The 22,192-nt window shown below is 43.2% G+C and overlaps 1 protein-coding gene across 1 annotated transcript in view; it reads left to right on the top strand.

The window, feature by feature from the left end:
• The first annotated feature begins 4,925 nt into the window (after positions 1-4,925).
• clptm1 (CLPTM1 regulator of GABA type A receptor forward trafficking) overlaps positions 4,926-22,192 on the top strand; it is a 79,165-nt gene continuing 61,898 nt past the window's right edge. Inside the window, exon 1 of the mRNA XM_063061256.1 lies at positions 4,926-5,038. Within this exon, the coding sequence (XP_062917326.1) occupies positions 4,985-5,038 (54 nt within the window). The 5' untranslated portion in view covers positions 4,926-4,984. The remainder of the gene's footprint in view (positions 5,039-22,192) is intronic.

Raw genomic sequence — 22,192 nt, 5'->3', positions numbered from 1 at the left:
CCCAACCAGTACTTTATGTAGTGGATGGGAGACATTGACCAAGATGGCATGTAACTTGGACAGCATCCTCTTTTCAGACACCACCGTCAGAGAGTCCAGTTCCATCCCCACAACATCACTGGCCTTACAAATGAGTTTGCTGATTCTGTTGGTGTCTGCCACCCTCAGCCTGCTGCCCCAGCACACAACAGCAAACATGATCGCACTGGCCACCACAGACTCGTAGAACATCCTCAGCATCGTCCGGCAGATGTTAAAGGACCTCAGTCTCCTCAGGAAATAGAGACAGCTCTGACCCTTCTTGTAGACAGCCTCAGTCGAGAGTAGAGAGAGCGAGCAATTTCAGGTTCCTGGGTGTTAATATCTCTAAGGACGTGATGTGGTTCCAACATATTGCTGCAGCCAAAGATCCAGAGTCCATCAAAGTATAATTCATGAACTGGTACTTTGGTACCGCAGACAGTGAGGGAGAGAAAGGTCACTCCTGCGATGGGAGAGGAGACAGCAACTCGCTGTTCCAAAGTGACAATCTTCCCCGTCACTTTTCCAATCCCCCGCCCCCCCCCCCAAACACCCAGCCCGGATCTTGTGGACTGACAGGCCCACCAGTCCTCCAATGAGGCAACACTAACACAGAGGTCTCCTCAGAATAGTAGGATTGGATGGTTGACTTCACTACCCACTGCCTGCAACAGCCACCAACGGCAAAGCCCAGGAACAGACTGAGGAGGAGGTCCCCAGACTGACCCGAGCCTTACACACAGCCCAAAGGTCAAGAGCATAAGGCTGAAGTGCGGTCAGAACTTGGAGTTCGAATAGGCTCATATAGACATGGAACACTAATTCCTCCATGCCTCAGAAATTGCTGGTGGTCCTGGGGTTCATGAACTTTTACATGGATATGGTTTGTGCAGCCCTATCTGTTCCCAGAAACAAGATGTAAAGGGAACTTCTATTCGGGCATATGCTTGCCGCCTGATGGGAGACAGCTCACTTCAGTGAGTTTAGATGACAGAGAAGGAAACAGGAGCAGCCCATACAAAGATGGAGCATGTTGTCTGGGACTAGCTTCTAAGCAGAGTTTCAGGACCTGGGTCTGATGAGCATATCTGGCCAAATGTGTGAAGGTACATCTAGTCTAGTGGTGACGATACGTCTTTACCAAAGGAGGTGTAAGGTACTCCTTCCCTCCACTAGTCTGCAGGTCACCTTTGGGCAAGGTGTTGCACCTTCTTAGTCCCCCCCCCCCCCCCCGGCCACCCCAGTCAGAGTCGCATGAAGCCATGGGAGCAGGTGGTGCATATCACAAGTCCTGGTTATGCAACCACTGATACCAGGCAGACAATCTTTGAAAAGTATTTGTAATGGCTGGGGTCACCCGTCTTCTACAGACACTGCCCAGGAGAAAGACAATGGCAAACTGCTTTCAGTAGAAAAATTTGCCACGAGAAATCATGGCCATGGAAAGACCATGATTGCCCAAATCATACAACATGGCACATGACAAACGAACAGACATCTAGTCAGGAATTACCGTGAGACTCTTGAGCCCTCTTGCATGCCAGGACTTCAGCCCAAGCCCATTTGATGACCTCTTGTCCACAATCGACATCAACCACTACACAAATCCATTTTAATCTCCCCACGTTCTTATCAATTCCTCACCAGATTCTACCTCTATCCTACACACCAGGGATAATTCACTGTGGCCAATTAACCTACCTATTTGCATTTTGGGGGAGGGGGGTGGGGGTTGATGCAGGATGAAACCAGAACACCCTGAAGAAACCTGCACAGTTGCAGAGAGAACATTTCAAACCCCGTACGCAGAATCCTGGAGGGGTTAGTATTCAGCAACGTCCTCAAAATGCTGGAGCAACTCAGCAGGTCGGGTGACATTTCATATGTTGTTCTGGAATTCCAGCATCTCCAGAACCGCTTGTGTTTACGGTGCTGTGCAAAAGTGGTAGGCACATATACAGTATATAGCTAGGGTGCAAAAGCACAGTGTATTTATCAACGTGGAGTGGAGAGCAAGTTTGTAAATCTGGTGGGAGCAAGGTATGTTGGGGGTGGTGAGGGTAAGGTGCCGTGGGAGGGGTGGAGGACAGATGGCAGAGAAGGAGTGCCAGTGCTGGGGGTGGGGCAGGTGCAGACACAACCATCCCTGATTCCAAATTTATTGATCATTACAGAATGTCTCCCTGGTGCTTCCCGCACCCTCCCCTTTTCCCAACCATGATTCCCCTCTCCCTGCCCCCTTCCCACTCTCAGTCCACAACAGAGACCCAGATCAGAATCAGGTTTATCATCACTGATGAAATTTGTTTTTTTTTCTTTGTGGCAGCAGTACAGCACAATACATAAAATTACTACAGTACTGTGAAAAAGGTTTAGGCACCCCAGCTATGTATGTGCAGTACTGTAATTCACACGCAATAGTCATAGTCATAGTCATACTTTATTGATCCCGGGGGAAATTGGTTTTCGTTACAGTTGCACCATAAATAATAAATAGTAATAAAACCATAAATAGTTAAATAGTATTAGTAAATTATGCCAGGAAATAAGTCCAGGACCAGCATATTGGCTCAGGGTGTCTGACCCTCCAAGGGAGGAGTTGTAAAGTTTGATGGCCACAGGCAGGAATGACTTCCTATGACGCTCTGTGTTGCATCTCAGTGGAATGAGTCTCTGGCTGAGTGTACTCCTGTGCCCACCCAGTCCATTATGTAGTGGATGGGAGACATTGTCCAAGATGGCACGCAACTTGGACAGCATCCTCTTTTCAGACACCACCGTCAGAGAGTCCAGTTCCATCCCCACAACATCACTGGCCTTACGAATGAGTTTGTTGATTCTGTTGGTGTCTGCCACCCTCAGCCTGCTGCCCCAGCACACAACAGCAAACATGATAGCACTGGCCACCACAGACTCGTAGAACATCCTCAGCACCGTCTGGCAGATGTGCTCAGTCTCCTCAGGAAATACATAAAATTACTACAGTACTGTGCAAAAGGTTTAGGCACCCCAGCTATATATGTGCAGTACTGTAATTCACACACAACACAAAGTAATATTATCACAAATAAATTAAAGAATAAAATATATTCCAGAAGACTGACAGCACAAACGGCTTTTATGATACAGGTCAAACTGTAAACAGTATAGGCCTTCGGCATCCAAGCTATATATATATATGTGCTTTAGACTTTTGCACAGTACTGTATACATTAATTGAGTCATGGTAATTACAGATTCAAAGTGACAATAATGAGTACAGGGACAATCAGTGGATATAGTGAGAAAGTAGAGGATTGAGTATGGTTGAATCATGATTGCCTTGAATGGCTGAGCAGAATGAAGGGGCCAAGTTGTACCCTATTATTTTCTGTGTGAGGGAATAATTTTTGTGTAGGAATGGTAATGAACTGGAAGTCGGAAGCAAAATGCTGTGATTTGGAGATTAAAAATTTGTTGTGTTTGATGGTCTGGGCCGATACTTGCTTGAGTTTAAAAGATTGGGGGGGGCGGTGGTGTCTCATTAAAACCTATCGAATATTGTAAGGCCTGAATAGAGTGGATCTGGAGAGGATGTTTCCTATAGTGAAGGAGTATAAGACCAGAGGGCACAGCATAGAAATATTGGGATGTCCCTTTGGAACAGAGGTTTCTTTAGCCAGGGGGTGGTGAATCTGTGGAATTCATGGTCATGGACAGATGTGGAGGCCAATTCATTGGGTATATTCAAAGCGGAGAGCATCAAAGTTCAGGGTGAGCAAGCAGCAGAAGGGGGCTGTGCGGGATTGGGCTGAATGGCATAATTCTGCCCGTGTCTTATGGTCTTGAGTTCCAATACTCTGCAGGTCAGGTAGAATATTGGAAAGATGGAAAATGTTGTGAATGATTCTGGTATCTTCACCCTTCCTTTTCAGTCCTAGAAAGGGTCTTTGCCCTGAAATGGCAACTGTTTATTCACTTCTATAGATGCCGCCTGGCCTGCTGAGTTCCTCCAGCATTTTGCCTGTGTTGCTTTGGGTTTCCAGCATTTACATCTTCATGTGGCTTTCATTACAATAGTTTATCTAGAACTCTCTTCAGCTGAGAGAGTAGTTAATTACGGCTTTCAAAAGGAACTTAACAAACGTGAGGAAAAATAACTTGCTAGTTTTGGAGGAAAGAAGTGAACGGATGCAATGTTTTATAAAGAGCCAGGTGTTTAGTGGGTTGTCTTCGAGGTCTGTGCTATGTGCTGGTGTATGAATCTAAACCATGATCTTTGAGTACCATAATACAGTAGTTAGATGGCCAGATATCGCGTAAGGTGTCATATGATCTTTTAATGTGCACAGTCATAATGTAGGCAGGACATCACATGATCAAGCCAACCAAACTGGAAGTGTGCGGCTGGAAGAATTGACGATTTTAATGTGCATCAGCAATACACAATATGGAATACCGGCGTTATGAACTCCCTCCCAATGACTCATCATCTGGAAAATATGAGACTAGTGTACTGAAGTTCAAAAGCAGTTAATGGTTTGGATTTACAAAAAAAAAACACTTTCGACGGGGATAGTGACAACGAAAAGAAGTATTATGATCGTAGTATTTTACACATTGCCGTAACCATGATGCATGCGAATGGACTAGCTGATCTTTTCCTGCCTGTCAATTTCGTATGCATCGCTTTACCGAGCTGATCCCACTTGGCTCTCTACAACTCATTTTACTATGACTTTAATAAAGCCAGATTAAATTCCCGATGGTTAAAAAAAACATGTTTGCACACAATTGCACTCCGTTAAAGAAAGCACTAAAAGGAAGAATCCCTGGTACTGGCACGCTGCATAGCAGGGAAGCATGCAATTGTGCCAATATCAATGATGCCGACACGCCACATGGCATGGACCCAGCGGGTCACACGGGATGAGATCTCGTTCGACCCCAGCAAAATCCCGCAGTTAGTTCGCAAAGGAGGAAGATGGCGGCGCGGGAAAGCGAGTTGGCGACTGGTGAGGCGACGGCGAACGGCGAGGTAAGAGGAACCGGGGGAGGACGGGCGCCCTCCCGTAGTCCCATAATGTCCGGCTGCAGTCCTGGGCGACGGATAAGGGGAGTGGATGCTGGACGTTGCCGCTGTGGTCTCTGGTAGCCGATACCCCGTCCCGGGGTGAGACCGGTGCCGGTGCTCCCAAAGCCGGGCCTCGGCCTCTCCTCCGGCCCCTTGTCTGGGCGCAGGACAGAGAGCCTCGAACTCTCCATTGAGTTGCCGGATATCTTAACCTCTGAGACCCTTGGGGGTCTGGTGGTGGCACAGTCCCAAGGTTGTTTGTGGGTGAAGACACTGGAGCCTTTAGTACCCCCCCTCCCCCGAATACTGGGTTCCGCGTTGATTTATCCATCAAATGGAAGACGGAGCCTTCATCTTCATAACGCCGCACAACTTTTGAACGCAACCTCTCCCTTTAATATAAAGAGCCTTTATGATCTAGGCAGTTATTTCAATTTGAGGTTATTTTCTTTATAGAGGAACTGCGGCAGGCAAGCTTGTTATTGCTAGCTCTCAAGGCAATCACAAATATGGTTCAGTTGAGTTTACTACTCAATTGAGATAACTACCGTTTACGACATCTCATTGATAATCAACTAATCTCTTCCGTCTGCGGGTGAGGCTCGTAAGATTTTGTTCAATGATGTAGGTAGCATTCCCTCTCTTCTGGATCACAAACCATCATCCTGGATTGTGTTTATGACTCTGAGGTGCGGCTTGTGCCTCATTTACGTCGAGGGTAACATTGTGATCTGGATATTATTAAGAGAAAATGGAAATGGGGAGACATTTACTTTGATAGTGAGTTGCAGCAGGGAACTGTAGTTATCTTGATCGAGGATAAGGCTGATAGCAATTATAGTGCCCTACAATCTCAATGTGACTCGACATAAATTCCATGAATCTGAATGGTTATGTTTTAAAATCCAGTTTTAATGTGTGCTGCAAAAGATTTCTCAGAATTGAATTTTATATCACCAATGTGTGGAATTTGTTAACTTTGAAACAGCAGCACAATGCAATACATAAAAAAAAGAATTATAGTTGTGTGTGTATATATGTGTGTGTGTATGTATGTGTATGTATATATAAAATTAAGTAAGTAGTACAAAAAAGTAGTGAGGTAGTGGTCATGGGTTCAATGCCTGTTCAGAGATCTGATGGCAGAGAGGAAGAAACTGTTAATGAATGATTGAGTGTGTGCCTTCAAGCTTCTGTACCCCCTTCCCGATGGTAGCATTGAGAAGAGGGCATGTCTTGGGTGATGGGGACTTTTAATGATGATGGCATGGCATTGGAATTAAAAGTCAGGGATGTTGGGAAATGCTGATAACCTGGTCAGAAATATTTTAAGAGATTGCTTAAAGGTGGCGAGGGATGATCAGACTGTAGGTGTATGGCTTGAGAGTGAAGTCCAGACTACTAAAAGCATGGTTACTGTTGTTGGGGTCAGGGAATGGAGGATGTGAAGAGATTTTTTTCAATTGTCTGACACATTTGTTGAAACTTGCTAGGCCTCTTGATGATGTAACTTTGAGGAAAACTGGCATGTTGAACTTTATAAATAGATGCTTGTACCAAGGTTAGTCATGTTAATAAATTACTCATGAAACCTCTGGTATGCTACACTCAGTTCTGGGCACTGCACTTCAGGTGAAATGGTGAGCATTTGGAAAGGGTGCAGTAGGGATTCCCAGATCGATAACCAAGGATGAGGGATCCATTTATATGGAAAAACTATTGGACCTGGAATTGTTCTTGGAGATTTAAGAGGTCATGTGGTTTAGATTGAGTAAGGAACTGTTGTCCTCGATAGTAAGCAGTTACAAAGTTGAGTTAATTAGTAAAAGACTGAGGGATGAGTATTTTTTTGATACAGTATGTTATCTGAAATGTATCAGCTGGAAAGACGATGGAAGCAAATTGGATATTAACCCATGAAGGAAATGAAATCTTGAAACATTTGGAAGGATCTTGTAAACCAAAGGAATGGGATGGAATGGCATTAGAAGTACGATCAGGTAACTGGGCGGCACGGTAGTGTAGTGATTAGCACAACACTTTACGGTACCAGTGACCAGGGTTCAATTTCCGCCGCTGTCTGTAAGGAGTTTGTATGTTCTCCCCGTGACTGAATTGATTTCCTTCGAATGCTCTGGTTTCCTCCCACATTCCAAAAACGTTCCGGATTAAATCAGGGGTTGCTGGTCGGTGCAGCTGGAAGGGCTGGAAGGGCCTATTCCAGTCTGTAGGTCAATAAAAAAAAATTTTTAAGTGTGAATGTAAAACAGAGCTGTATAACTGATTCTGACTGACTGCTTCACTGTCTGGTATGGGGGGGGCACGGGCTACTGCAGAGGATCAAAGTAGGCTGTGGAGATTTGTAAACTCAGTCAGCTCCATCATGGGCACTAGCCTCGATCCTATGCAGGACATCTTCAAGGAGTGATGGCTCAAAAAGGCAGTGTCCATCACTAAGGACCCCTATCACCCAGGACATGCCCTCTTCTCATTGCTACCATCAGGGAGGAGGTACAGAAGCCTGAAGGCACACACTCAACGATTCAGGAACAGCTTCTTCCTCTCTACCATCCGATTTCTGAATGTCACTGAACCCATGACCACTGCCTCACTACTTTTTTATTTCCTATTTTTTGCATTACTTGTTTAAGTTAACTATTTAATATGTCTATATTTACTGTAATTCAGTTTTTCTGTATTATTATGTATTGTATTGTACTGCTGTCGCAAAGTTAAATTTCACAGCATATGCTAGTGATGTTAAACCTGATTCTGATATCATTGTTAGACATTGTACTTCTCAAAGCCCAATTCTCTGCTAGGAATTGGATACAGTTGGGTGCAAAGTGAAATTTGAGGCAGTATGGCATCTTGAACTCACAAAGGAATGAATGGGTAGGCCCAGGACTGTTTTTGGAGTTGGGTAACTAAATCATCCTATGGTCTCTCCTCTTCTCTTTCTGGCCTCTGGAGCATCACTTTGCTCCCCTGTTGCTGTGTCTTGAGCTGCCAAAGCCTTTCATTCTGGAATTCCCTTCCCAAATTTCTCCAATTTTCAATATCTATCACTTTGACCAAACTTCAGGTCATGCTGAAGTTGTTTATGTAGTACTGTATCAGAGTTTGTCTGTTTATGGCCCTTTGGAGCTCTTCAAAGTGTTAAAAACAGTCTGGCATAATTCAACCTTCAGTATAGAAGGCACAAGGTAACAGTGAGGAACTGACAGTTCAGTCTTGAAGAACTTAGTGATAATTATCTTTAAACGTGTTTATAAATTGCTGGAACTAGAAGGTGACCAGTCAGGACACTACATGGATCTATATTAAACCGTCTGGTGGTGTAGTTGCGTCCACACCGGACTTCGAGGCGAATGGTCCTGAGTTTGAATCTGGCCAGCTCCTTACATGTTTCCATCTGTGCTGGGTTCAGTGTCAAGCAAGCAACTCAGCCTGGTAAAATAAGACCTGACAAATGCTAAAGAAATGGCAAGGTTGCCACAAGACATGGGGAGGAACAGCGATGGATCTATACTGGGCTAATGATTATTCATGAATTATCACAAGGAAACAAACCCTTTGGACCACCCAATCTGTGTTGACCATTAAGTACACATCTACAGTGATCCATTTGCCAATACTTGGCTCTTAACCTCCTTTCCCTGGGTATTTCAAGTGCTTAGATATTAAATTAGTCTCTGCCTCTACCACCCTGTCAGGCAGACTATTCTAACTCGAACCACCATCAGGGTGGGAAAAAGATTCACAGTGTAGTGGTTAGCACAACACACAATGCAGTATCAGCGACCCAGGTTCAATTCCCGCTGCTGTCTGCAAGGAGTCTGTACGTTCTCCCCTGTGACCGCGTGGGTTTCATCTGGGTGCTCTGGTTTACTTCCACAGTGCAAAGATGTACTGGTTGATAGGTTAATTGTCATTGTAAATTGTCCCATGATTAGGCCAGGGTTAAATTGGTGGATGCTGGGCTGTTTGGTTGGAAGGGCCTATTTTGTGCGATATTTCAATAAATAAATCTCTTCACAATTTCATGCTCTTTAAATTTATGCCCTTTGGTTATAGAGCATAGATTATAGAACAGTACAGCACAGGAAAGCCATTCGGCCCTCAGTGTTGTGCCAAGCTAGCTAAAAAGCAAATCAGAAACACCCAAACACTAATCTCTCCTACCTGCACGATGTCCATATCCCTCCATCTTCCTTACGTCCACGTGTCTCTTCAAACATCTCTTAACAGTCTCCAATGTATTTGCCTCTACCACCATACCAGGCAGCGCATTCCAGACATCCAGCACTCGCTGAGTAAAACAACTTACTCCTCACATCCCCTGTGAATCTCCCTCCTCTCAGCTTCAATGCATGCCCTCTGGTATTTAGACATTTCTAACCTGGGTAACAGATACTCCCTGTCTACTCTTTCAATGCCTCATTATCTTATAAAACCTCTATCAGATCTCCCCTTAGCCTTCGACACTCCGGAGAATACAACCCAAGTTTATCCAGCCTGTCATGGTAGCACGTGCCCTCTAAATCAGGCAGCATCTTGGTAAACCTCTTCTGCACCCTCTCCAAAGCCTCAACATCTTTCCTGTAGTGGGACAACTAGAAGAGGCATCTACTATGGGAGGAAGCTAACCCCTTCTAATTTCATGCACCTCCATCAGGTAACCCCTCATCCTTCCATTCCATGGAAAATGAGCATACTTTCTTAATAAAGACCTTGATGTACCACATCCAGGACTGTTAAGAGAACTAATCCTTCTGAGACAACCTGCTGTTAGGTAGAAAATATGGGCAGGTTGAGTGACAAGGAAGCTTGTGTAGATTGCGGCAGATTTATTGTTTGCATCAAGAAAACAACAGCAAAATGGTTAGTGTAAAATTGTGAAGAGTATTTAAATGTTCATATGGTGACTTTCCGTATGGCACTTCATGAACTGAAAAAGGTTAATTTGGAAGTTTCTTTACTGTCTGTTGTGCCACTGGCATTAAGGGCAGCAGTAAAGGTCTTCCATCACTGGCTTGTCACTCCACCGTTCGAACACTGGAGCACGGCACGAACCAGAGAGGCCAGCCCCCAACCAAGCGTGGACGCCATGCTTCACCGAAATTGCAAGAGATCCAGTGACTGCCTAGAGCAGAGGTTCCCAACCTTTTTTATGCCTGGAGCATTACTATTCACCAAGGGGCCGGTGGACCGGAGGTTGGGAACCAGTGTTCCCTCTAAGGTGTGCACGTGTGTGCGCACAAAAGTATCTTTTGACACTAGGGCACCAAGGAATTTAAACTGTAAACTGCACACAGAAGGTTATCACCGTCTACCTCGGCGTGTTAAGTATATTTCATGATTCGTACTCAACCATATTTCCTTTTCTGGTTTCTGATACAGACAGTATTGACAACATGGAGTTTGCGATGATTTGTCTGCAGATTTTAGAACTGGCTATTTATCCTGTTTTTATTGAAGAAATTATTGATTAATTATGGCAAATTCCAAAGAAGCAAAGGGCGTGAAGTACAGAAGAACTGCTAGTTAATCTAAAGTGGAATGGCTTAATGACCATTTCAGACAACTTTAATAACATGTGAAAAGATTTATACCATTACGTGCTGTCATATAGAACATGAGAAATAAGACTCGTTGATGTGTATTATTTTATTCATTTTAAACAATGACAGCAAACTGGACTTGGAAGTTTATTATCCTTAGAATAGCATCAGGTTTACTTCCACTTAAAACTTCAGTGTGCACATGTTGTCACTGGGCAAAATGTTGCAAGGCACAAGATTTTTGCACACACTGGTCATTACAAACTAGAAGGAACAATGCTAGGAACCCAGGCCCAGAAGCATACCTGTGTTCTCTAGTGTTAAGTTTTTCACAGGCTCGCACATCCAAGGTTTCATCACACTAAGAACAGAGGAGTGCTTAAAAACATTCTTATTACCAGCTGGAAGGAGCATCTTGAAGCGATTACACTGGACAATAACTCTTTTCCAAAAATGTTGCCCCCTCAGGAATTTTTTTTTGTTTATGATAGACCGCTTGAAGCTCAACACACTACTTGTATCACGTAGGAATTTGGAGAAACAAGAAATAAACTTTTATTGAATATGATGTGTTTAATTGCATAACAGCACTGATGATTTGCAATAGTTCAACTAAGCTAGAAATGTTTTGTTGATTATTTTCATTTATACTTGATGTCTGAGGCTTCTCACTTTAGTGTCCAACAATAATCAGCCGGCATTGACGGATTTTAGTTGCCCCGATAATGTTTCTCCAGTTGCCCTGATAATGTTTCACCATGCTTGTCACTGACAGCACCAAGATTTGCAGGGAAGAAATCTGGAAGAGAATGCAGAAAATGAATCTTTAGTGGCATGTTGCACTTCATGGTTCTGTATGCTTAAAGCATATTGTCAACCAGTTGCATGTAGTTTGGTGCTCTGTAGTTGCGAAGAAAATTTTCAACATTCTTGAATGCCTTCCATGTGATTTTCTGCTGTCCCACTAGAAGCTCTATGACTTGCCTGTCATTGATGATCTGCTTGATTTGTGGACCGACACAAATGCTTTCCTTAATCTTGTCATCAATTATTCTGACTTGAATTATGAATTGAAATAACAAATAGAGGTGATTTTTTAAAAAATTGGTGCATGATAGGGAAATTTAATCGTAATTTTCATGATCAGCAGCCCAAAATCCATAAGGTACCCTAAAAGTATTCAGGAACCAAAATCTTTGTTGTCCAATGCTGTATTGAACTTAGTGAATAAAAGGCTGAAAAGGCTATACACCAAATAAAAACAACAACCTGTGGAGCAGAATTTCTCATGCACAGCTTCATCTCCGATACCTGAGAAGAGGAGGGTGTGCGCGGAGTCCTTGGAAACATTAACGGGTCTCTCAAGTGTCTGGCATGGGCCGAGGTCATCTAAAAGGCCTTTCTCAATGGACTCCTTTTACTCCAAGGGTAGCTATTGAATAGTCTTCGTGTAAATGGCAGGGCATAGTTTTCAACAAGTTGTTCAAAATCAGAACCTGCATGTCCTGAAATTTGTTGTCTTTGCAGCAGCAGTACAATGCAATACATAATAATACAGAAAAAAACTGAAGCAGAGTAAGTATATTAAATTGTTAAATAAGTAGTGCAAAAATAAAAATTAAGAAAAACTAGCGAGGTAGGGGTTCAATGTCTATTCAGAAATCGGATGGACGCCACTCAACCAGCTGACATCTCGCTCCTGTACACCCTCTTGTCACCATCTGAAATTCTGGCAACAATAGTTGTGTCGTCAGCAATTCTATAGATGGAATTTGAGCCACACAGACATGATGCTTTCTGTCCACATGATTCCAAGTTGTTTTCTTGTTTCTTCAGTCTTCCTGATCCCAAATATTGGTAACTAGGCTGTAATCTCAGCATTTGACTTTGACCTGAGACCCATGAAGTAGTTAAGCATGGGTAATAATTTCATGCCTGTTTCCTATTTCATTGCTTTTTGTCGCAATAGACCATTTCTCAACTTAGAAATTCATTCAACCTCTGTTGTATTCTCAAAGTTCAAAGTAAATTTATTATCAAAGTATATGTATGTTATACAACCTTGAGATTCATCACCTTACAGGTGGCCACAAAACAAACCCCAAGAGAACCCTTTTTATTTTTAAAAAGATCATCGAACTGGTGGTAGACCTGAGGAGAGCTAAGGTACTGGTGACCCCTGTTTCCATCCAGGGGGTCAGTGTGGACATGGTGGAGGATTACAAATACCTGGGGATACGAATTGACAATAAACTGGACTGGTCAAAGAACACTGAGGCTGTCTACAAGAAGGGCCAGTGCCGTCTCTATTTTCTGAGGAGACTGAGGTCCTTTAACATCTGCCGGACGATGCTGAGGATATTTTACGAGTCTTTGGTGGCCGGTGCTATCATGTTTGCTGTTGTGTGCTGGGGCAGCAGGCTGAGGGTAGCAGACACCAACAGAATCAACAAACTCATTCGTAAGGCCAGTGATGTTGTGGGGATGGAACTGGACTCTCTGATGGTGGTGTCTGAAAAGAGGATGCTGTCCAAGTTGCATGCCATCTTGGACAATGTCTCCCATCCACCACATAATGTACTGGGTGGGCACAGGAGTACATTCAGCCAGAGACTCATTCCACCAAGATGCAGCACAGAGCGTCATAGGAAGTCATTCCTGCCTGTGGCCATCAAATTTTACAACTCCTCCCTTGGAGGGTCAGACACCCTGAGCCAATAGGCTGGTCCTGGACTTACTGCATAATTTACTGGCATAATTTACATACTACTATTTAACTATTTATGGTTCTATTACTATTTATTATTTATGGTGCAACTGTAACGAAAACCAATTTCCCCTGGGACCAATAAAGTATGACTATGACTGTGAACACCCAGTGCGCAGGGTGAAATAAAAATTGTCCAAACAGTAAAAGTTAGCAAATAGCATTCAGAACTGAGGTTTTACAAAAGACACGAAGCCAGTCAGAACTGCAGCTGAAGCAGGCCACAGCCTCAGTTCATCACAGAGCCGAGTAAACGTTGCAGGACCGCAGGCACGAAGCCAGGCATCACTGCTTTTCATCTGATATGGTTGCACAGTTTTATGGATGCACCAGAAAAGGTATCATATCTGGGTGTATCATAAATTGATATGGCAACTGCTCTAGATGACTGCAACAAAACTATAGAAAGTCGTGGACTCAGCTCAGCACATCATAGAAACCAGTCTCTCCTCCAGGGACTCAGACTACTCATCTCGTTTCCTCAATGAAGCAGCTGGTCACCCCACTATCAGAGAAGGTACAGAAGAGGTCTACCAGATGCTGTCTGGTTTAGAGGGTATGTGCTGTCATGAGAAGCTGGACAAACTTGGGTTGTTCTCTTTGGAGCGGCGGAAGCTGAGGGGAGATCTGAGAGAAGTTTTTAAGATTATGAGAGGCATAGATAAGAGTAGACAGGGTTCATTTTTTCTCCCGGAGTAGAAATGTCTGATACCAGAGGGCGTGCATTGAAGGTGCGAGGGGTTGGTTCAGTGAGGAGGAAGTTTTTTTTTTACTCAGAGTAGTGGATGCCTGGAATGCAGTGCCTGGTATGGTGGTAGAGGCTTTTAAGAGCCATTTAGATAGTCACATGAATATGAAGAAAATGAAGGAATATGGGCATTGTGTACGTAGGAGGGATTCGTTTTTGATTTACTTGTTAGCTGGTTCAGCACAACATTGTGGGCTGAATGGCCTGTTCCTGTTCTGTGTTCTAAAATCATCAACACAGTTTGTGGATGGGACTGTAGTTCACGTTATGATGTGTTTCTGATTTCTGGTTGCTCCTATTTTTTTTGTTGTTGCTATTTTGAGTGATTTTGATTGGGGCAGCCTGAAGATAACGAACTGAGCTGAACTGAATATGCCTGGACTTTTTTTTTATTTTCTGGGTTTTTTTTTTGCTTGTTTTTTGTGGCCGTTTGCCTGTTTTTTTTTTGTACGTGGGGGTGAGGGTTCCGATGTTTTTCTTTGAACAGGTTCCATCGTTTTGTTTGCTTCATTGCTGTCTGTGGGGATGATGAATTTCAGGGTTGTCTACTGCGTACATACTTTGCTAATAATTGTACTTTGAATCTTTAAAAAGGTTGAAAGCACATAACACTAGTCTCAAAGATCTCTTTGTAAGACTATTGAACTTTTTTCCCCTCTTACTATAATATGGACTTTCAATTTTGCCATCTACCTTGTCATGGCCCTGCACCTTTTGTCTGCCTGCACTATACTATTACTGAAACTGTAATGCCATAATCTGTATTCTATTACCGTCCCTTGTACTACCTTAGTACACTGATGTATGATCTGAATGGATAGCATGCAGAACAGTTTTTCACTTAACTCTGTATTTGTGACAATAATAAACCATTTATTTTGGCAGGTGTAATGGATACCTCCAATTGCGAGTTTACCAATTTACCGAATTTACATTACATGCTGCAAACTTTCCTTGCTATTTCCTTTGTCTAAATCTGTTCCCTTGTGTGCTTTCCACATGGCGGTTGGGGTTAAAATTTGAATGTTAGGTTTTCCCAATACATTGGCATCCTGCCATATCACTCTGCTCTTGTATAAACTGCTCATGACATCTGTTCAAACTTGGCCTTGCCCAAGATCTAATTCTGCTTCCGTTTACATTGATGTTTTCTTTAGGATTAGATTGTAAACGCAAGCACAGAATGTTAAGGCTCTATAAGACACTGGTGAAGGCTCATTTGGAGTACTGTGAGCAGTTTTCAGCCCCTTATCTAAGAAGGAATGTGCTGACGTTGGAGAGGGTTCCAGGATTGAAAGGCTTATCAAAGGAATGTTTGATGGCTCTGGGCCTGTACTCACTGCAATTCAGAAGAATTCAGAAGGGTGGGAATCTCATTGAAACCTACAAATATTGAAAGGCCTTAATAGAGTACATTTAGAGAGGATGTTTCCTGTAGTGTGGGAATCTAAGACCAGAGGGGACCGTCTCAGAATAGAGGGATGTTCATTTAGAATGAAGTTAAGGAATTTATTTTGCCGGAGTGTGGTGAATCTGTTTAATTTGTTGTCCCAGGTGGCTGTGGTTTCAAGTCATTGGGTATATTTAAGGCAGAGGTTGATAGGTTCTTGATTGGTCAGGGCATGAAGGGATACAGGGAGAAAGCAAGACATTGGGGCTAAGAGTAGATCAGCCATGGTGAAATTTGGCTCCTGTATCTTATGGTCTTATGGATGTTCTCCCATTTAAAAAAAAACTAAGCTTTTTGTTTCAGTTGTTGGATCCTGGTGATTTTGTGATCCGAAGGTTCTTCCCACTGAGCACCAGTAGATCTTCATGTGGTTTCTTGACCAGGGCACACTCGCCAGGAATTAAGGTGTCCCCCTCCTGCAGGATCCTTCCAAGCAGCAGAAACCAGCTGAGAAGCAGACTGAACAGTTTCACACAATAGTTAACTAAACTATCTACCATAACATGTACATCAGCCTCTGTGAAATCACAACGGTGCAAGGATAATAATATAGGTTGCCCCGTTATCAACTCAAATGGACTTAATTTAGTTTTCTTGTTTGGGATTGCTGTGATGTTGCTTAAGACCATAGGAAGGGCTGTAGATGGGGGATCCTCTTTATAATACATTGTTGTTTATTATTTATCCCATATATTTGTCCTAATGATTCTGGATGATGTGGAGAACGGAAGCACCAATCAGTTTTCGTCAGGAAACATAATTCTTGACAAACATTTCTAGTGAAGTGTGTTCCTTGGTCATAATCAATATGATATTAACCAATCTCCCCCTGGGATCAATAAAGTATGACTATGACTATATGACAATTCCATTTTGGAATATAGTCCTTTATCAGAGTTTTTTTTTGCTGTATATGTGTTTGGGGGCGGTGGGGGCAGTGAGTTTACTTCCACCGATCTTGAAAATTTGTCCACTATTACCTTTGTGTCTGAGTGAGACTCTCCGTTGGCTGGGGTCAACCATGAATGTTGCGTCCCAGCTGTCTACATGATAGGCAAGCCAGGGCAGTGTGATATTGAGAACAAGTTGTTTCCCTTGTAGCAGCCACCCCCTCTCCACGCAACTGATGAATCCAAAGGAATGGCAGAGACTCATGCAGTTTGGTACCAGCAGGATTGCCAGTCAGCGTTGAAGTCAACATAAGATAGCCATAGGGACTCCTCCTCTGGATTGTTCCGCGGGGTTTACTCCTGCAGCCTTCCCCATGAGTGACAAGGCAGCAGGAGGTTTGAGATCAGAGCTTTCCTTCTCCGAGATGAGCTGTTAACTATGACTGATGAGCCCCATCTGCCCAAAGCCACTGGTTTCAAGGTGCCAGTAACCCTTTCTCTTGTTAGTAGAAACAGTTCCTCAGGGCTTAGTAGTTAAGCTGCATGTAAAGGCCAGGAGCTGGACTTGGTATTTAGAGGCTATCTGAGGTACATGCATTGGGAGCATTTGGCAGGAAGTTGGGGCTTATACCCACTATCACCCCTGGCTATAACAACCATAAGGTACCTCCCTTCTGTACTTGAGATATAACACTGGGAAGTGTTACAAAGAGTAGTGAGTGCCTTAAGGAATCATGTCCGAGTATTTGTAGTATCTTGAGTATTGAGTAATGTAGTCTATCACTGTGCAGCTTTACTACTGCTCCAGGATTTGTTTTCTTTTCAAAGTTTGACGAGCTTCTGTCCTGAATTTTGGATTCGAACACCAGTGAGAGAATCTGTTTATCTTTCCGCCACTCCAGTGTGTTTTAGGGAGTGTATCTGCCAATTCAGATGTAAACAACGTTGTTGGGGCTACTAGTCTGTGTATTTGGCGGGGTGGAGGTACATCTCTACCGAAGGAGGTGTAAGGCACTCTTTCCCCCTTCTAGTCTGCAGTCACCCTCGGGCAAGTTGTAGCCCCTGTTTTATGTGAAGCTGTGGGATGAGGTGGTGGTGGTCTTATGAGTAGCTGGTGCATATCACAAGTCTTGGTTAAGCGACCCACTGATGTCATGCAGACAATCTCTGAAGAGTATTGATAAAGACTGTGAGGCTGGGATCACCTGTCTTGTAAAGACACTGCCCAGAAGAAGGCAATGGCAGTCTACTTCTGCAGAAAAATTTGCCAAGAACTTTATGGCTGTGAGACCGTGATCGCCTACGTCATACAGCACTTCACATGGTGATGATGACTAGTTTGTAACTAGTACTTTATTTCTAATCTTGATCGCTTTTTAATTTCTCACCATTCTAAAGTTCAAAGTAAATTTTATCGAAGTAATACAACCCTGAGATTAATTTTCTATAGAATAAATCTGTAGAATAATAACCATAATTGAATCAATGAAAGACCACCCAACTAGGGTGTGTAGCTAGAGTGCAGGACAACAAACTGCAAATACAAAAAGAAAGAAATAATAATAACAATGAGGAAGGTTTTCAAAGCTTGCAGAGGGATTTGGACCAGCTGGAAAAATGGCAGATGGAGTTTAATACAGACAAGTGTGAGGTATTGCACTTTGGAAGGACAAACCAAGGTAGAACATACAGGGTTAATGGTAAGGCACTGAGGAGTTCAGTAGAGCAGACAGATCTGGGAATACAGATACAAAATTCTCTAAAAGTAGCGTCACAGGTAGATAGGGTCGTAAACAGAGCTTTTGGTACATTGGCCTTTATTAATCAAAGTATTGAGTATAAGAGCTGGAATGTTATGATGAGGTTGTATAAGGCATTGGTGAGGCCGAATCTGGAGTATTGTGTTCAGTTTTGGTCACCAAATTACAGGAAGGATATTAATAAGGTTGAAAGAGTGCAGAGAAGGTCTACAAGGATGTTGCCGGGACTTGAGAAACTCAGGTACAGAGAAAGGTTGAATAGGTTAGGACTTTATTTCCTGGAGCGTAGAAGAATGAGGGGAGATTTGATAAAGGTGTATAAAATTATGATGGGTATAGATAGAGTGAATGCAAGCAGGCTTTTTCCACTGAGGCAAGGGGAGAAAAAAACCAGAGGACATGGGTTAAGGGTGAGGGGGGAAAGTTTAAAGGGAACATTAGGGGGGGCTTCTTCACACAGAGAGTGGTGGGAGTATGGAATGAGCTGCCATACGAGGTGGTAAATGCGGGGTCTTTTTTAACATTTAAGAATAAATTGGACAGATACATGGATGGGAGGTGTATGGAGGGATGTGGTCTGTGTGCAGGTCAGTGGGACTAGGCAGAAAATGGTTCGGCACAGCCAAGAAGGGCCAAAAGGCCTGTTTCTGTGCTGTAGTTTTTCTATGGTTTCTAAATAAATAAACAATAAATATTGAGAACATGTGATGAGTCCTTGAAAGTGAGTCACAGGTTGAGGGAACATTTCAGTGATAGCTTCAGTGAAGTTAACCCCTTTGGATCGAGAGCCTGATGGTTGAGGGGTAATAACTGTTTCTGAACCTGATGATGTGGGTCCTGAGGTTCCTGCACCACCTTCCTGATGGCACATCCAGAGCTACTTTTTTTTGAACATCAATGTTGTATCTCTCAAATATTCTGTATATTAATTTGTGATAGTTCAAATTTGTTTCCATAATTTCAGTTGACAGATTCACCTCATATATTCCTTATATTCCTTGTACGCCTTTATTGCATTTTCTTCTTTTTTATTATTTCTTTGTCTTATTTCATTTTTCTTGGCTGCCTCCTTGTGCTGCCTTTTTTGGTACTTTGAACCCATTTCCACAGCATTCAATTGTGTTATTTTGGAGTGCCTTTTGTATTTTAATACTGACTGCAAGTGTATGACATTCATTAATCCTTTTATAAACTGGCCATTTCAGCCCCCCCCCACCCCATACCAATTACAGTGCTGTACATGGTATATCTGTAGAAATTAGCGAGTGCCTGTGGTGACATCCCACATCTCCTCAAGCTCCTAATGAAATATAGCACTGTCAAACAGGGCTTTCAACTTTTCCTATTGTGCATATCTACCAGGAGCCGTACTTCAGTTTCAGAAACAGCAGCCCACTGACTCTTTTAACTCCCCTGTCACCCACTGAGAAGCTATTGGTGTACAGAACTTGATGCAGGTTCAGTAGAGTTGACTCTTTGTCCAGGCTTGCACTTTCATGCCATCTTGTTATCCTTGCACTTGTCTTCCATATCCAGTGACAGCAGCGTAGTTGGATTCACATAACTCAATTGCTGAATAGGTGCTTCAGGAACAGTAGAACCATTTGGATCATTGTGCAGCAGTACTTCAGTGATCCTGTTCATTGTCAGTAAGTGCACTGAGTGAGGAAATTGAACATTCAAAACTTGATTGAGCAAAACGCTAGAAACGGCCATAGCAACACACGCAAAATGCTGGAGGAACTTAGCGGGCCAGGCAGCATCTATGGAAAGAGTAAACAGTCAACTTTTCAGGCCAAGACCATTCATCAAGACTCTGCCATGGCTGCCAGATAGCTTGCTGGTACTGTTCACAAACACAAACTATTGTCTTAAGGTCTTATTACCCAGTTTGGCAGTTCCAACTATTCCACTTGCCTTGCAATATTTCCTGTGCCAGGTAAATTATTGCTACTTGTTGCATTTGTGCCTTGTCCAAACTTGCTTTGTGACCCTTAGAGGATAAATAATCAAGTAGTTAATGCAGACTTCATTTGTGCTGGTTTGCAGTGTCAGATGCAATCAAGACATCAGCCACATACTATATAATAGTTGTATCAGTGACTGGTCTCTCAGATGTTCTCAGAGCAATGGGGCTGTCGTAGAGCGCTTGTGGCAGCCTTGTCTACTAGTATTGTTGACGATGAACTGTAAAAGCCAACCACAGTTGACATTTAGTTGTCAGCTGTACAGACCAGAGTCCATTGGCTGTATCAGTAACTGTAAACCACTTGGCTTCCATACATTGAAAGTAGTTTTCCACTGAAGTGGTAAGCTTGCTGATATATGGATTACCAACCTAGTGCAACACAAGATGGCCCTTGTGGGATCTAGTGACTTCTGATCCCCAGGAGTCCAACAATGAGTGAAAACTTAATGCTTTATGATCGTTTGTTTTAAAATTTAAACAAGGAAAGGAATAGGTATTGAACACATGAAACTAAAGAGAAGAAATGTAAGATCATGGTTTTTGCAGAGACTGACTGGCACTCCTTCCTTCTGATTGCCTGCAGGTCACCCTTGGGCAAGCTGTAGAACCTGCTTATATCCTGGTTACGCGACCACTGACGCCAGGCAGACAATCTCTGAAGAGTATTGATGATGGCTAAGGGTCACCAGTCCTATAAAGACACTGCCCAGAAGATGGTGATGACAAACCACTTCTGTAGGAAAAATTTGCCAAGAACAATAATGGTCATGGAAAGACCATGATTGCCCCATGTCAGACGATGAAGCACATAATGATGATGACTCTTTAACAACTTGCATTCATAAGGCATTGTTAGGACAGGCATCAGTAATCTTAATCAGAGATGTAGTTGTAGGGATTCCCTGAACAAGAGAGGAAAGGTGGAGAATATTAAGGAGGGCATTGTAGAGCTTGGGTCTTGGACAATTGAAGGCACAGCCATTACTGGCGAGATGAAGGAAGTGCAGAGTGCACTAGCCTAGAGTTGGCAGTTTCAAGAGTTCTGTGAAGAGGGTACAACTGACAGATTATAGAAATGGGAAGGAGCCTGCAAGTGTCGAGTTCCTGAATTTAAGGGTGAGAATTTTAAAATTATTTTGGAAGTCTAGGAGCCAGTGAAGATGGGTAAGTGGGACTTGTTTGAATATGAGTTTGAGCAGCCAAGTTTAGATGACCTCAAGTTTATGAAAGGTGGAAGACAGGAGGCTGGCTAGGCGAATATCAGAGCAACTGAATGTAGAAGTAACATACTTTTGCGAGTATGTTTTTCCTTGCGCTTGTGAGTTTCATATAAGAATGCTAACCACTAGTAATTGCTTTGTCTATTGGATGTATTATTGTAGACCTGCATTGGTCATGGATGTTGCGTACTGGCTGTCTCGATACACAAGCCAAGGCAGTACAATATGGAGAACAAGCTGTTGTCCATGTAGTAAGCTTTCCCTCTCCATGCAGCTGATAAACCCAAAGGAATGGCAGGGAGCAGTGCAGCAGCATCGCAGGATTAATCATGTCAGCGTTGACTCCAGCTCCGGATTTTTCCCCTGGGGTTTACTCCCGAAGCCTTCCTCATGAGTGAGTTATTGCTAAAAGGCAGTGACGGTTTGAGATCGGGTATTTCCTTCTTCTAGACAAGCTGCCAACCATGGCTGACAAGCCCCATGTGCCCAAGGCGACTGGTTTTAAGATAGCAGTAACCCGCCTCCGCCTCTTCTCCTGTGAGTAGAAACTGTTCCGCTAGGCTTAGTAGCTAAGCTACACATGAAGGCTAGGAGATGGACTTGGCTGTCAGAGGCTATTTGAGGTGCACAGCATTTAGAGGATTTGATGGGTAGTGGGAGTTTACGCCCACTACCACCCCCAACAATAACAACTTTATGGAACCAATAAATTTATTAGTAACTCTTGTGTCATCATGATGTTCATGAGTC

The sequence above is a fragment of the Mobula hypostoma genome, chromosome 10, assembly GCF_963921235.1.
Source record: "Mobula hypostoma chromosome 10, sMobHyp1.1, whole genome shotgun sequence".
Taxonomy (NCBI): Eukaryota; Metazoa; Chordata; class Chondrichthyes; order Myliobatiformes; family Myliobatidae; genus Mobula; species Mobula hypostoma.
This window is presented reverse-complemented; position numbering and strand designations above follow the sequence as displayed.